General features: G+C 38.3%; 1 protein-coding gene across 1 annotated transcript in view; it reads left to right on the top strand.

The window, feature by feature from the left end:
- Positions 1-14,028, top strand: part of MOCOS (molybdenum cofactor sulfurase) — a 206,378-nt gene extending 192,350 nt beyond the window's left edge. Inside the window, exons 12-15 of the mRNA XM_030971831.1 lie at positions 175-280; positions 4,218-4,344; positions 6,625-6,729; positions 13,882-14,028. Coding sequence (XP_030827691.1) covers positions 175-280; positions 4,218-4,344; positions 6,625-6,729; positions 13,882-14,028 — 485 coding nt within the window. The remainder of the gene's footprint in view (positions 1-174; positions 281-4,217; positions 4,345-6,624; positions 6,730-13,881) is intronic.
- The last annotated feature ends 1,873 nt before the right edge of the window (positions 14,029-15,901 follow it).

The following is a 15,901-nucleotide window of genomic DNA, read 5'->3' as shown; positions in this document are numbered from 1 at the left end:
CTGCATTGCATCATAACCATTTGCAGGTTGGAGGGCATCCTTGGAATATTTCCTTAGTGCCTGGAACCAAATGAATAAACTAGCAATGAGAATGAGTAAGAGGTCAAAGGAAAGATGAGGTGAAATTACTAATTTTTATGATGATTTTAGAATGTTGGATTGATTTTTTTTTAGGTCTGTCATCTGCGACAAACATCTCACTCTCTCTTGTGAACGAAGCACAATACCTCCTGATAAATGTAGCAAGCATTCTGCAGCTGAAAGAACACATTTCTGCAAGGTAAGATGCTTCTGTCTCCAAATGTCTCTCAGTGATCTTGGATTCCAGAATCTTGCCATAAGATGCCAATACAGGTGTTTTATGTGGGAATATAGAGATAGTTACTTTTCAACATTCAAAAAATATATAGCTACTAAACTTCTGTAATTACTAATTATTTTATGTTTTCTGAAAATTTGGATCAAATGTGTGAGCATCATCTGTCTACCAGTGTTGTTTAGGAAAATTTAAATGAAATTTTTGTCAGATAATTTGGTGGAAAGATATTGAGAATTGGCCAACTTCTTTCTGTCAGAAGAACAAGGATAGAGTTTTTCTCAACATAAATTGTCTGGCAGGTAAAAATATAAAGTCTGGCTGAACTATTTCTCTCCCATGGGAATTATTAAGATTTAGAGTAAATATGCATAACAGAAATAATTTGAAAGTATTTTCAGGACTGGAATAATTGTATTTCTTAATTTAATTTGTTTTTACTTATACAAAAGTGGGAGATAGAAGCAGCAAATTAAACACTGAGTCAGTCCATAGTTCAAAGATAAACCCATTACCAAACAAATTTTCATATTCTAACTACAGAAAATTTTTGTTTCTTGACTATAACTAGGAAATATTCAAATTCTGCAAAAAATCTTCCCTCAAGTCCTCCATTATGTCTGTGTATCCCACACCCCCAGCATTTGTATCTGAGGCCTCTTTTCCTTGCTCTTAAAACTTCTCTCTTGCTTCTTCCTGGAGTCATCTTCTCTTCTCTTAGTCACCCACCAAACATATCCCCTGCATTGAAAATTCCTGCTTTCAGTAGAAGAGGATATATGTATCTGTATATCTGCAGGAGGATATGTATATAGCTTCAGGATTTAAATCCACTGACTGAATGAAGCATCACCAAGACCACTGGAGCTTGCTTTGTCCAAGGATTTTCTTTCTTCAGGAGCAGACTGTTGGGCAATTTTAGAATATCATGGGAAATTATTGTAGAAAAGGTTTGAAGCAGTCCATCTCTCAGTATTTTGACTACCCTTTCTCAGTGACAATGTCTTCTTGTGAGGCTTACTGGCTGGGTTATATCTCCTTGGGAGGGCACTTCTTGCAGACATCCCTTACTCAGGATGGGCATTTTCCATGATAAGACTCAGTGTGGAACTTTCCAGATGTGGGATTTGAGTGCAAAGATGAAGAATAAGAAGCAGCAAGTGAGGACAAAGGAGAACAATGAGCTTCAGTAAAACATTCAACATCAGATGATACACTGATTTTACACCTAATATCTTCCAGCACAACTAGGCTTGTAATCTCCTTTTCCTCAAAGGAAACTCCAGATGTGACCAGAGCTGTAATAGTGACTGAGAAACATCTGGCTTCTCACTCTGCAGTGTGAGTTGGAAGTGTCCTCGCTTCCATGCATTTTGCCATGCAGTGCCTTCTCTGGGTGCTGGAGAAATAAGTTCAGATATACAGCATCCTCATTCTGCACTGTTACTAATTCATGGAGTATGGACTTTCCAAATAACTATCCAATGTACTTTTAAGAACTGCACTTATGGGTCTTTATTAAATATTGTAGGATTTTTAGAAAGTATTATTTAGCTTCTTGGCATTTGAGTTTGGTTTTGCTAAAATGAAACCTGCTAAATTTTACGAAACTATTTCAATTTTCAATTAAGTTTTTTATAATTTCACTTTACATCTTCCATAAGTAAAAACTAGTCTTCCAGTTTGCACTTGGTTCTTGAGAGGTCATCTAAAACAGAAACAGCAATTCAATTAAAAATTAGAATCCAGTATACTGTTGGAGGGCTACATGTACCTGCAGACATTTGTCTCTCTGCTGTTTCCATTACAGGTCACCTCCATGCAAATCCCTATGGCCTGGCCTAATGCTCAAATGTTCTTGTTAGAACTGTAACCCTGAGGATATAAATATTAATTTTCAAGTTTGCCTGTTAAATATAGGCAATTCATTCTTCATTGTAGAGCCCACTGCTGTGAAAATCCAAAGCATCTAGGCTGACTTTGGCACATTACACTGATTTTCAAAACAGATCCGTGTTAGGATTTGCAGGATGAAGGTACCTGCCACTAAATAAACCAATGCACGTTTTGTGGGAGAAGAAATAATGGAAGTTTACTCAGATACATGTTGCCAAGTAATTACAAGCATTTCTAAGGGCTGGGGGAGGTGCAAGAGAGGTGAGGTATTCTGGATGTGAGCCGAAGTAGGTTGAAGGCAGAGAGGTTGGTGTAGGGGCATTGCAGTCTTTGAGCTCAGCAGCAAAGGGTAGATTAGCAGAAGCTTGAAGTTTTTTTCAGCAGCTGTCTCAGGACACTGCAGGCCTGGCTCTCAGGTTACTGGGCTTTTGATGCTCCCAGTGCAGGCTGGGGTGTCAGGCACTTAGATTTTGCAAAACACAGTCAAAACTAGAGGCTCCACTGCAGCCAAACTCCAAGAGCCCACAGCAAAGCTGGGAAGCACAGCAGCATAATTGAATGTGTTCACAGTTAACTGCTATTTTCCTTCTTGTTTGTATGAGCACTGGCATAATCTATGCTTCCTGTTGGCTCCCACCTCCTGCATTCATTGCAAATTGTGTCTCAGCCATGGGATTAACTGTGGAATCTTGAGGGAAAACCTGTAGCCTTGCAGCTTCTCATCCCACTTTCTACCCCCAGGCTACTGGAGCCCTTGTGAACACTGGGGCTTGGTGCAGCTGGGCTTCTGTGGTCTGTCTGAAAGTCTGCACAGGCAGTTTATCCTCATGCAGTTTTGTCTGCTGGAAAAGATCATCCAGACTGTTTAAAATAAAACCAAGCTCTTTTTTTTCACCTAACAGGCCACCTCTGCCAAGACTGCTTGATGTGAAGTTTTCCCTGTACTTTGATTTTGCATGTTTTTTCTCTAACTAAAATACATTTTAAGCTGTATGTCCTTACTTTTTTCTTGATTTTTTTTTCTTTTGGGACAGAAATGCCTCTCTTCACTGCTTACCCAGGTTTCTGCCTCTGCTGTAGGATGTCATATCCCTAAGTTGTCAGAGTACAGTTTATGGAGTAAAAATGGTTCATTTCCTTAACAGCTAATGCAGAAAGAAGTTTCTTCTCCATTCACTGTGGCACTGAGAGAATCCTCTGGAAAATTTGCAGTGTCTTTTTTTTTTTTCTTTTCGCTGCTGTTCAAGTTCTTCTTTAGAGGAAGAGTAAAGGATGGCAATTCAAAGATGCAGCAAGATTTCTTATATTTGTATGCAGTCTGCTCCTCTTTCTGTCTCATATACATTCTCCACACTGACACAAATCTACACTCTGGCAGCTCAAATGCTTGTAAAGAGGGGGAGATATCACCACACAGAGATTAATTTTTTTAAAACACCTATCGTTTGGTGAAATCTGCTGCCTCCCAAAGGCAAATAATAATAATATGAGGGATATATCTCTCATAAAATTATTTTACTGGCCTTTTTCACCTTCAGCAACTACTGGTTTTGTCCCTTCTGACATTGCAGCATGTGCAGAATAAAATTTTATTTGCCTTTGGCTCTAGAAGCTTCTATTTTTACAATATTTAACAAGTCAAATGATTGCTAACTGAAAAGATCTTTCTACTTGTTACCATTAGCCTTACATATGATAACAATTTGGGAATTTTCTCATATGCATGGTTCACAGTCGCCTGTCTACATGTTTTCGTACCTATAGTTCCAGGTTACACCTCTGAAGAAGCCACCTAGAGGGTTATATATTATGGCTGGGAGGTTACAAACTCTAGTTGAGTACCTTGTGCCATTTCCATAGCCTTTGTAATAAAACTTGGTCCATGTTATTCTGGAGAAGCATTTGCTAATCACATGAGCCACCAGAGTCTTACAGCACAAACATCTAGTGCAAAATTAGTTAATAATTTTAATTTTTCTTTTGCTTTGTCAACTCTGTGAGACAGATTGAAGGAGCCATTGGAAATAGCGGAATTGATCCGACGTTTCCGTGCCAACATTGTCATCAGTGCACCAGAGTCCTTTGAAGAGGAGGAGTGGGCTGAGATTTCAATAGGTGCTCTGCAATTCCAGGTGTGACCTTTTCTCTCTTGTCCGTGCCCCAGGGTATCACAAAGCATTTTGATTCCAATTTTTGGAGACAAAGCAATTTTTACAAGGCTTTGATTCCTAAATCAAAGAATATGGGCAGCACACTTTGTGCAGGTAAATTTATGAAGTGTGGGGGAAAAAAAATGATGTGTCCTGTGACAAACATACCTCAATATATTTAAGAGGCTTTGCCATATATCTCGACACTTCCATTGAATTTCATAATTCATAGTGTTTCTTACCTTTATCTATCTGAACTGAATAATAATCAGGTTTTTTAGGCAGAGTTTACAGCACATATTTAGCCAGCACGTCAGCAGAGAATACTTGTTGCTGTTCAGCACAGTAGTCCAAATATAACCTCACATCACTGCAAATCAAGCAACTGATGGCCAGAGACTGGACATGAATACGAGTGAACAGTCATGGTCTATTGCCCTCTTTTGTATACATCTTGTCCTAGTCTTCACTCAAGGAATGTTTCTAATTCTGGCCTGGTAGGGTTTTTTGGTATGCTCGTAGCTAAAAAACATAATGTCCTTTGTACTGTAAGGAAAATGCTGAAGAGTCAGACCTTGTTTGTAAATACATTCTTTCAAGAAAAGCTCTTAACAAAGAATCTGTAAAAGCTACATGACACCTAAGGGAATGATGCACACATGTATTAAATGTTCTGCTGAATTTGTCTGGCCAGGAGATATGAAATATGTATTTGAAGATGCTTTGCCTAGGATGTGAAAGTGGCTTATTTGTTGTTTTCTTAGAGATTATAATTTAAGTGTGAATGACAGGAGTACTGAGGTCAAATCTAGAAAATGTGATAGGTATCACTTTTTTTTCTAGTCAGCATGCTGTAAAAAACTTTTTCAGCAAGGGTGGAAAATATTGCTTATCTGCTCTCTTCTTACGTGTACTTTGATCAGTAAGATGCAATATAAGTTACAGAAAATTAAGGAAAAATTGCTATAAGTAAGAAATGAGGAACAAAAAGAACAAAATCCATGGTGTATAGCTTGTCGGAGGCTGGAGTTACATTGGGGAGTTCAGCCGAGGATCCTGTTGATAAGTTACTGTAAAACTACAAAATAAAAGGCATTCCTATTTCTGGCATTGATATACTTTCGGAATACAAGGCAAAAATAGAAAGGCTTATGTAACTTGCATTGTCTTTTCCCATCTCTGCTAGGTCCTTTTTCAGATATTGGTGTAGTAACAGTAGAAATTATGTTAATATTTCTTTATGCCAAAAAAATGGTAGAAGCTGTTGAACGAAGTAAAGCAGGAAAAGATATTTCCTTCTCTGTCTTGTTCTTTTGATTAAAAAATAGAGCTGTGGAAAATAATTTTCTAAAAGAGCTGATGTTTGATGTTGATGATTACGCTGAAGAGTTATACAAGCAGTCTAGATGCATCTCAAAAACCTGAAATATCACTTCAGATCAGCACATAAAATGTTCTAAGTGTACAGTTTAATTATTTGCCCTATTTGAAATTTATGGCACATTTTACAAAAGTAGAATTTGTATGCTGAGATATACTGTAAGACATAATTTCTGTAATGTACAGCTTTGCTAAAGTTAGGGATACAGTGTTAAGTGAAAGTGCAATATGTCGTCCTTTCTCCATTTTAAAGCTCTAAAAGAAATTTTTTGCAGGGTTGGGGTTTTTCCCCCTAAAAGCATACTTTAGTTCAAACAACAATTAGCTTTAAGAACAGCTACATATGATGTTAACATCATATAATAGATGATAGAAGATTAATTATTTCTTCTGATTAAGTAAACTTGTACATTTAAATATTTTACATTCTGAGTATCTAAAAGTGCATGCGTATAAGAAATATGTTGTGCATTTCCCAGTCCCAAGAAAATCCTCCTTGGGTTGGATCCTGAGGCATTGGCTTAATTTTGTTTTCAGTTCTTTGGGCAAGCAGCCCTGCTCACCCACAGAAGTGGAGCCATCAGGAAATACAAATATGTAAATGTCTGGTATTTCTCAGATTCTGTCTCTGAGAAAGTTTTCCTTAAAAAAAGAAAAAAGAGAATTAAAAATCCAGTGAGACTTTTGCCAGTAGACTTACTACATTAGGTGAACAGACTTGACCTTTTACATAATGAAAGCTTGAAAAACCACAGAAAAGGTATGCAAAAGGTATGTATTTAATATATTATGATAGTCTGAAGCTTTTACTGTTCAATGATGTACTGCTTTGATAAACAGCCATGAACTTTCTTTAACCTAACTCTAACTTTAAAATTTCAGGTTGTGGGTCCATGTAGCAGATGTCAAATAATCTGCATTGATCAACAGTCTGGGGAACGAAACAAAGAAATTCTGCAGTCCCTGTCTGCTGCCAGAGGTAGAAAGGTCAGTACAGTACTTCAAAATAGCTGTAATGAAAGATGTAGTGACTTTATTGCATGGGTAGTGAAATATCTGCTGAGCGAATATTCACAGCTAAGTTGTTACCATTTGGATTTTTTCTGCAAAAAGAGGATGCGCTTACAACCCAGATATGACATGGTTTATTTCTATAAAATGCTAAGTACATTTTTATTCAGAAATGGACTATTAATATGCATTATTTTTAACTGTGCTTGCTTTTATTCAGTATGTACTTCTTTACAGTGTGTTTATTTTGGTCTTAAAAATACAAGCTGATGCACTGATGTATTTAAGAAAATAAATAGGCTGAAAAATCAGAAAGTGTTTGAAATTATACAGTTGGCTTGTAAGACTAAACTTTATTCTTACCCTGAGAAATTAGTTAGTAGGAAAAACAGAGCAGATGTGAATATAGTCAAAGTGGAGAGTAATTGCTTAGGAAAGAGGAAAGTAAGTGTGAAAGACCAGAAAGTAAGTGTGAAATACGGATGTTTGAGGTCCTGCTTCCTTAGGTTGCATTGCTTCTTGGAATCGAGAGTGCTCAGATGATGGCCAGACAGTTCGGCATCCCATAGGCTCCACAAATCTCCTCATACGTATTTATTTAGCTGAAAATCCTTATTCAAAATTCATTGCTTCCTGTTGGTTAAGCTCCTGTTGTTAAAGTGTCTTAGGCAGTCAGGGCTTGGGAGCTTTGCCAGTACCCACCAAACACCAGAGACAGGGCACAGCACCAGCACAGAGCAATAACAAATAGGCTGAAAATCATTCGACCAGACAATGCACAAACAAGTTACAAATACTGCATTCTACGTTTGGACCAAAAAAAAAACACCAAAATTGATTCGTCTCAGTGACTCATTAAGCAGACAAAGGGCTTTCTTTTTGTTGGCTGTTGTCCTCGGTGAATAGCTCCTCTGGCTCCATGTCGGAGGCAGCCCGGTGCAGTGAGCAGGACCGGCTGTGGAGGCACAGTTTCCCACTGACCTGAGGTGACTTAGGCTTGCACAGCAGGCTCTGCTCCAGAGAGCAGAGCCTGCTGTGCAACCGTACATGAGCCTTTGTGAGATGAGCTCCTGGCCCTGGTGGATGCCTGAGGACAGGGGCCCTTTCTGAGTAATGGTGAGCCACAGCTGCTGCATCTGGGACACTGGGGACAGGGATGCTCCCTGCTGCCACATGAGGTGTACTATGCAGAGGACTTTTTCTGCCCATATGTGTTTTACTGGATTATGACTTGAAACCTCTGTAAAAAGCCCTCTGAACTCTGCAAGAAAATGGCAGCAAAACCTTACTCAGGATGCAGATTCTCAGGAGAGGCACAGCATCTTCTGCCTGTTTCCCATAGCAAAGATGAGCTCCTCTCTCATTCTGATTAACTCAGCAATGAAGAGATTTTCATGATGCACTGCTGGAACCAAGTAGCTCATTCAAACAGGGCTAAGGCAAAGAGAGCAATCCAGCCTCTCGAGAAGGAGCTGGCGCCTGATAAAGGCTGTGCTGCGAGCCGAGGCAGGCGCTGCTGATCACTGCGGGGGAGAACTCTCTCTGCCTCAGCTGCACCGATATTCACGCTGCAAAGACACAGGAATTCAGCCTTTTTTGTCTTTTCCCAGCCTTCAGCGCTGCTGGCAGATGGGATCTTGTGAGCATGCCCTGCTCTGCATGAGGGTGAGCTTAGCTGACAATTGAAAGGGAGAGTTTGAACTGGTAGCTTTGCCTGTCTGGTCTGAGAAGACCTCCGAGCCCATTCGTCCTGCAGGTCACCTCTGTGGTGATGGGCACCAGCTGATCATCAGTGAGCAGCACCCAGGAAGGACTGTGGCATTTTTACTGTGCTTAGCAGACCTAACCGAGGACACTGATCCAAACATTTCCCAGCTCACAGTGGGGAGAGAGAAGGAACATCGAGTTCATGTGACTGTGTTAAATCGCAGAGCTAATCCTTTGGTGACTCATTTCTCCACCATGTGCTTTTCTGCTAAGGAGTCATCTAATAGACTTAATTTTCTTTTTTTTTTTTTATCAGATGCAGAATCAGTGAAGGAAATCAGCAGTGTTTTCTCCCATCTGTCAATAATCTGATTCAAACTACAAAAAAAACTATTGCAGAAAAATAAGATTTAAGATAGTTTCCCAGGTTTTTGGAAAGCTGCTATAGGAAGTTGATTGCCAAAACATTAAAGATATTGCGGATAGAAAAGAGACACAGATGTCAATATTTACCATTTTAGATTGTTTTTTCCAAGAACACCAACCTGAAAAGATTACATTGAAATTTATCGAACAAGTAGCCCAAATAGCAGAACTGCCAATGAACTTCAATAATGAGCTAAATAATGTAAGGTTGGTAGGAGGTAGTTCAATATTTATTTCTAATATCCTACCTCTGGTAGGAGGTAGTTCAATATTTATTTCTAAAATCCTATTTTTCTCCATTCCTCTGAGACTCTGAGAGTCTGGTGCTTCAAATTGAAAGATGGAGCCTTTGCATAGATGGATTGCAGCTGAAACTCAGGACCAGCTACTGTAACTAGCCACCCAAGCGATTTACATCTTTCCAGATAAATGCAAAGCATGTTGCTGAAGCCTTGCCAGCTGCTTTTGATGAAACCTTTTATATCATTGTTTGACACAAAATGTAAACACCTCCATAAAGTGAAGTTGAGCTCTGGTTTCTGAAGAAACACTCATAAAGGATTCTTTCTGTAATTCTTGACTGGAAAGGAAAGATGAGCTCTCCTCCTGTGGCAGAGTGCTCTCTGTTACTGCAGGAGATTAGGAAAGACTAGACAATTCCATTAAGCAAATGGCCACATGCTGTTTCACATGCCTCACCACCTGACACAAAACACACACAGGTGGAAAAGGGAGAACACAGCATTCCTGCCTCTCTTTGGTGTTTTGCAGATGCCGTTTAGCACTAATGATAGTGGAAGCCCTGTGGGTAGATTTGCAGCAGTGCTATAAGCTGGGACTTGCTGGCAAGGTAGCAAAGGGAATTATTGCATTAGCAGTCTGCCCTGCTCTGAATGTATGGATAGCAGTACATCAAGGGAAATCCATTATGTTTGCACATGCCTTCATACACTAAAAAGCTTGTGTTTTTTTCTGGGGTCTGTTGATCCTCCTTTATGTATCTCATTGTGCCTTGGGAGAGCTTCTTTTCTTGCAGAATTAGATGCCATGCCTTTGGATTGCTTAGTGAAATGTTAGCAAGGATAGCAAATTACCTCTCATATCTGATGCATCATTATCATTATTTTCATAGTAACACAGGGCTTTACACCATGCAATGCTTTTTATTCAAATATCTGGAACATTTGAGAACAGTGATTGTAATTAATAGGCCTCTGAAATAATATGGTTCTCTTTTCTCATCAGTGACTGAACTGGAAAATGTATTTAGTTAAGGTAGAACAAAGGAATATCAGTTCTTAAGGAAGCATTCTATGGTCCAGATATTTTTAACAGAACAATATGGAGTTTTAGCTATGCCAGCTTAACATTTTGCCTTTTTCCAATATAAAAATCAGCATGTCAGAAGTGAGTACTTCCTCTTTCCTATTTTGTAAGGCTTTACATTCTAGTAAATCTAAAGCTAATAAAACATTATTACATTAAAAAAACAATTTTAATAATTGCATCTCCCAAATCTTTGGATGAGAGGGAGTTTATGTTATTGTATGAACAAATGAAAAGACCTGGACAGGTAAATTTCTCTGCTGGGATATGGCAGCTGAGAGGCAAAATCCAGAACTCATCCAAAGCTAAGTATTAGCATGCAGTATGATTTATGTACTTGTTACACATTCTTGCAGGGTATTTCTCTACCAGGTTCCAGTCTGTGTTAACTGATTCTTTAGGAGTCATAGCTTGAAGACATCCCACCTCAGGCCTTTGTCAGATGAAGCCTCTCACGTTTCTGTCTTGCAGAAGGGGATGGTGTACACAGGGTATTTGTCAGTGAATTTCTGAGTAGAACATATTACTGTTGATCCAGTAAATGAACTTGAAACAACATGCAAGAATGACAGCATTTCATAGCTCCTCCTTTAAGTGAGTGTGATGACTATCATATGATTCACTGTTGGCAAGAATATGTATGTTTTTTTCTCTTTCTCCCAGCAGTGAAGTGGTCTACTTTTTCCTAATCAAGAAGCTTTAAATTTTTTTGTTCCAGTAACATTTTACATTGATGGGAAGAGTCTTGACTGCCAGATAAAGCCATGGTGCCCATGGTCCTGCACTCCCTGCACAGTTCTTGGTGTGTTCTGGGAAGATTAGATGCAGAATAAGATGTCCTTGAAGCCAGGAAAAGGTAGCAGGTAGAGATTATGAGGTTCACTGTAATAACTCTGCAAGCTGTAATCTCTGCATCTGAAAGTATCATTTTTCATCAGAAATATGAGAATTTCTACGTTTTATCTTTCTCTTGAAAGAGAGCTGAAGCGGCAGATGAAGCTTTTGTGGTTGATTGGCAGGGGTGTGTGTGTGATTGCTGTTATCAGTACTTGCTGAGTTATTATTTGTAATTATTGAAAAAAGCAGGGAAATTTGTTTAGAAGATGTTAAATCCAGTTCTGACAATTACAGGCTAAATTTTTTTAATAACATTCACAAAAAAAAAAAGAGGTCGGCGATTCCGAACAGGCATTAGTACTAAAATATGTATGATACACCATCAGTGTATCATCACCTTGGAAACTCCTTAGGCATTACTCACTGAAAAAAACACTGAGACTTGAGATGCCCAGTCGGAGAAAGAAAATACTAAGGACCAGTATCAAAACAGCATTTGAGAACTCCTGAAAAAAAGATGCATTCAGACATGTATTTTTTAAGTAATTCTGAATGTTTTAAGGTGCATAAAAAAAACAACAACAACAACAACAAAAAAAAACCTGCTAAATGATTTTCAATAACAAAAATTGGTAAATTAAGTTCTTCACAGTGAACAATCTGCCCAGATTTATTTTAGTCTCATTTTAAGATACATCAAGATGACAATACAGTAAATATAAATAAAATACTTCTCATGCATCAAATAAGCTCATTTACCTGGATGAGTTAAGAAACTCCTTCCTGTGTGAAATGTGGTGTAGCATGAACTAGTATTAATTTTACAATATTTGTTTTACAATGGCCTGATTTAAAAAAAAAATCATGGCAACTGTCATTTTTGTATTAGGGTATAGGAGGTGAATCCAACTTATCAACCATAAAGGTGAAAAATACATCATTTATGCCAATAGAGAAACTTGTCAATGAATGAGAGAAAAGCAAAAATGGAAAAATAAGACTATGTACTTTAATATTTTACATGAAACAGTTACTGACACCATTACAGCATCACGGTTGGTCCAACAGAATCACTGTGCTAGAAGGCTGGGATCTTACAGTGCTGCAGTCATTCCTCAGCAGTAACCTTAGAACACTGACCACAAGGATGTGCCCTGTGTCCACCAAGGATTAACACCAATACAGCCCCTGGTACCCAAAAAGTACCAGCAGTAGGGTAAGCCTGAGAGGTCCAGCTCATGGCCTCTAATGTCACATGCCAGTGGGATGAAGGAATAGCAGAGGTAGCCAAGAATAGCTTAGGGCCCATTTTTCTCATTGATGTTCAGAATTACAAATGAAGCAGAAAGACCCAAATTCAGGGTCTGAGGCCATGTTAGGATAGATCTCTGCTTTACAGCACCTCGCTTACTTGGGAGTAGGTCTCAAACTTACCTCTCTCTTACCACTAAGAGCTGTTCTCTGTTACCTCATTGCTTCATCTTTATTTAATTACATGATGCAAGAATAGGAGACAACATAATGCCTTCATATTTAAACTGTGAAATATGCCCCCTTAAAGTCATCTATTTTTTTCTTTATTGCAATCCCTTTTGCCTACTATTTTTTTAACCTGCTCTAAATGTAATTCACTCAATTGCAGAATCATTGATCTGAAAAATGGCAGTAAATGTAATCAGGAAATAGAAAAGGATAATAGAATTTTGTATTTAGTTTGCTTATTTATTTACTTGCACATTTTGGCTGTAGTGTACCAAAAATATCAAAATACTTTTTTTTTTGAAACCTGCAAGAAAAGACAAGAAAATTAATATCAGGTTTCCAAGGTCCTCGGTTTAAAGCAGCAAAGACTTTTTGAAGTCTAAAAATCTGTTATCAATCTAACAAGGTCTTCAGTGTTCCTTTTTTGCCTACTTTACATATTTTTTATTAACTATTATCTAATTCTTTGGAAAATATTGTCATGAGATGACAAATCTTTTTCTTGCATGTTTCTAAATTATCCACTGCCAGAAAACAAAACCACACAACCACACCAGTCTTTTCCTATGACATTTCCAGATCACACCCACAACTGTAACACTCAACTGCTTGAGATCAAGACCTCACATAAGAATGCAGGCACTCAGATCAGGTCTTTGGTGCCTGTGAGGGTTGCATGGCCAGTGGGCAAAGTGGATATTCAGTTTTTCTTTTCTATATTACTCAGTATCCCAAAGAGATATTCTAAGTATTTCAAATATTTATGCAGGATGGATTCACAGATAATGACACTTAACAAGTGGAAGCAACAATAAAATGAATTTTCTGAATATTTTCTGTAAAACGTACTAGAATATTCATAAAAAACAAATTATGGGAAACTCACAGAGGCTAGGCAGAATAAAGTTCTGTTAACAAAGGGAATCATTCATGGTGGGAGATACAAGACTTCGTTACTGTTGGAACATACCAGTGTTCCCATGCTGCAGAGCCTTTGTTTGTGACAATAAATTAACTGCATTTGTCAAGGAGGCGAGAGCAGACATTAAATAACAGGATTATGAGGGAGTGTGAATTACATACATGATACTATGGAGCTCATGATGAAATACTGTGCTATTTATCCACTTACTTAAGTTATTCTTCTTGAATAGCATGGCATTAGCTTCTGTTTACCAGTCTATTATAATTAATGAGTTAAGAATGTTCTTAATTACATGGGCATAATACATACCTCCTTATTCTTAAAGCAATATATTTCTTCTAAACATATCTGGGTTGTGAGATCCTCTGTAGATTTGATTACTCTAACATGCATTGCATCTTAATAAATATTTTGCTTTTTTTCAGACGAACTTTGGCATATACCTGATGAACCAGCCCTTTTGCTCATCCTTTTCAGATACTTTATCAGTTGGGTCTCAAGTACTTCCAGTGCTGAAGGAGAATACAGAAATTCAACCTCCAACATCCAGTGAAGAAAAATGTTCAGGATAGATTCTCTGGTGGAGATGAAATTTTTATGCAACTACAGGGAAAAGTCAGTAGTCGGTTATGCAAAAAAAAAAGAAAAAGCTTCCACTCATTTGCTTCTGGTAATTTTCTGTTTGCTGTAAATGTTATCAGATGGCAAAACTGTTGATAATTACAGCTCACCTACATGTTTTTGCTTGTGATTAGGTTGCAGCAGCCATAACTCTATTTTGCACAATTGCTTCAGGGTGCAACAGGTTTGATCAAGTCTTACTGGTGGATGACTCCCAAAACAAGCCCAGCTTTGTTGTCAGAAAGCCACATCTCAATGAAGAAAAGTAAACACAACAATACGCTACTTCCTTCTACTACTTTGTCAAAACCCCAATTAGAAGAGGATGCAAGACATATTTTAGAAACAATGTGGGTGGGAAGAGAGCAGTGGAAGGGTGGCATGAGAGTAGCAGTGCATTCAGCTTTTCCAAAAGGAAACTGAAGGTGAGGTGTAGACAGTGTGAAAGCAATGGAAAAGAGGGAATTATTGGGAAGTCTGTGTCTCCCCCTTTGGAAGTAGTGTGTGAGAACGCCAGTATAGCACAAAGATAATGAGGATTCATTTGCAAGACACATTCCCTGTGAAGGAATTCCATCCATTTGTTCTCAACTTCTTTCTCTTCCATTTGTTACTTTTCCATCTGATTTATTTTATGTGATGTCTTCCCTGGGATTTTTTATGTAATGGTGTCCCTGCCTAGGGAAGAGGAGTTAGAGCTAAATGGTCTTTAAGGTTCCTTCCAACCCAAGCCATTTCATGGTTCTATGAGTTCCACACTCTTGTTTCCTTATACATTTGTCGATGCTGACACATTATCTCTAATTAGAGATTTCCCAGTAATACAGTCATTTTCTATACAAACTTTGTTTATCCTCAGCAATCTCTAATGGCCACTTGAGGGAACTCTTGACAGTTTGAATGCTCTCCATCACAAACAGGTCAAAGCATTCTTTTTTTCTTACCTTTTGTTAATTTCATAATGCTCTTCTTAAAGGGCTGTTGGCAGCTCCTAAACAAGACTTGTGCTTTCTGATTTATGAGAGCAAATGTCTGAAAACTTAGTCTGAAGTATCAATTATTGTGAAAATTACAAAAAAATAAATAAAGGAAGACATGGAGTAAAAAAGAAAATCCACATGGAAAGTTGATGTAAATCAAGACTGAATACATTGAGGCCAGGTGTTTTATGACCCTCAACATGTGTCCAGCTAGCTATGGGATGATTTCATGCTTCCAGGAAGTCCTTCTGGAAGACAAAATTCTCCTAGACTGCCTGCTCTATTGCCATCTGGGGAGTGAAATTTTGACCCTGCTAAAAGCACCAGCCAAACTCTCATCCAATATGATTTAGGGGCAATTTTGGCTCCAGCTGTGTGAAAGTCCTTCTGGCTGAAGCAATCCTTGAGTTGTTTGAGCATAACCCCAGAGGGAGGCAGGCAGCTAGCTTTGTGAAAGAGTTGGTCAAACAGTCATTCTGAAAGGAGAGCGACTACCACAGAGCAGCAGAGAATGGGAAAAAGGAAGCTCATCACCCAGTGCACAAATCAGAATTCAAAAATGCTCTTTCTTCTTTTTCTCTTTCCTTTTTCCCTCCCCTTTTTTTAAAGGTATGGTTTCTTTTTTTTTTTTTTTTGTTCTTTTGAAGAACTGGTTTTACTCTTTTACTCACTTCAGCTGGAACAGTCTCTCAGCAGAGCTTTGTAATGGAAATGAGAAGAAACATTATCTGTTTCTTACAATTTGCCATAAAATACATGGGAAGAGAGAGGTTTTTCATATGTATGTAAACTGAAAATCAGTTTTGAGAGTTGTACCTTCCACTTCAGAGCCCAAGGTCTGCTC

This window comes from Camarhynchus parvulus, chromosome 2 (assembly GCF_901933205.1).
Source record: "Camarhynchus parvulus chromosome 2, STF_HiC, whole genome shotgun sequence".
Classification (NCBI taxonomy): Eukaryota; Metazoa; Chordata; class Aves; order Passeriformes; family Thraupidae; genus Camarhynchus; species Camarhynchus parvulus.
This window is presented reverse-complemented; position numbering and strand designations above follow the sequence as displayed.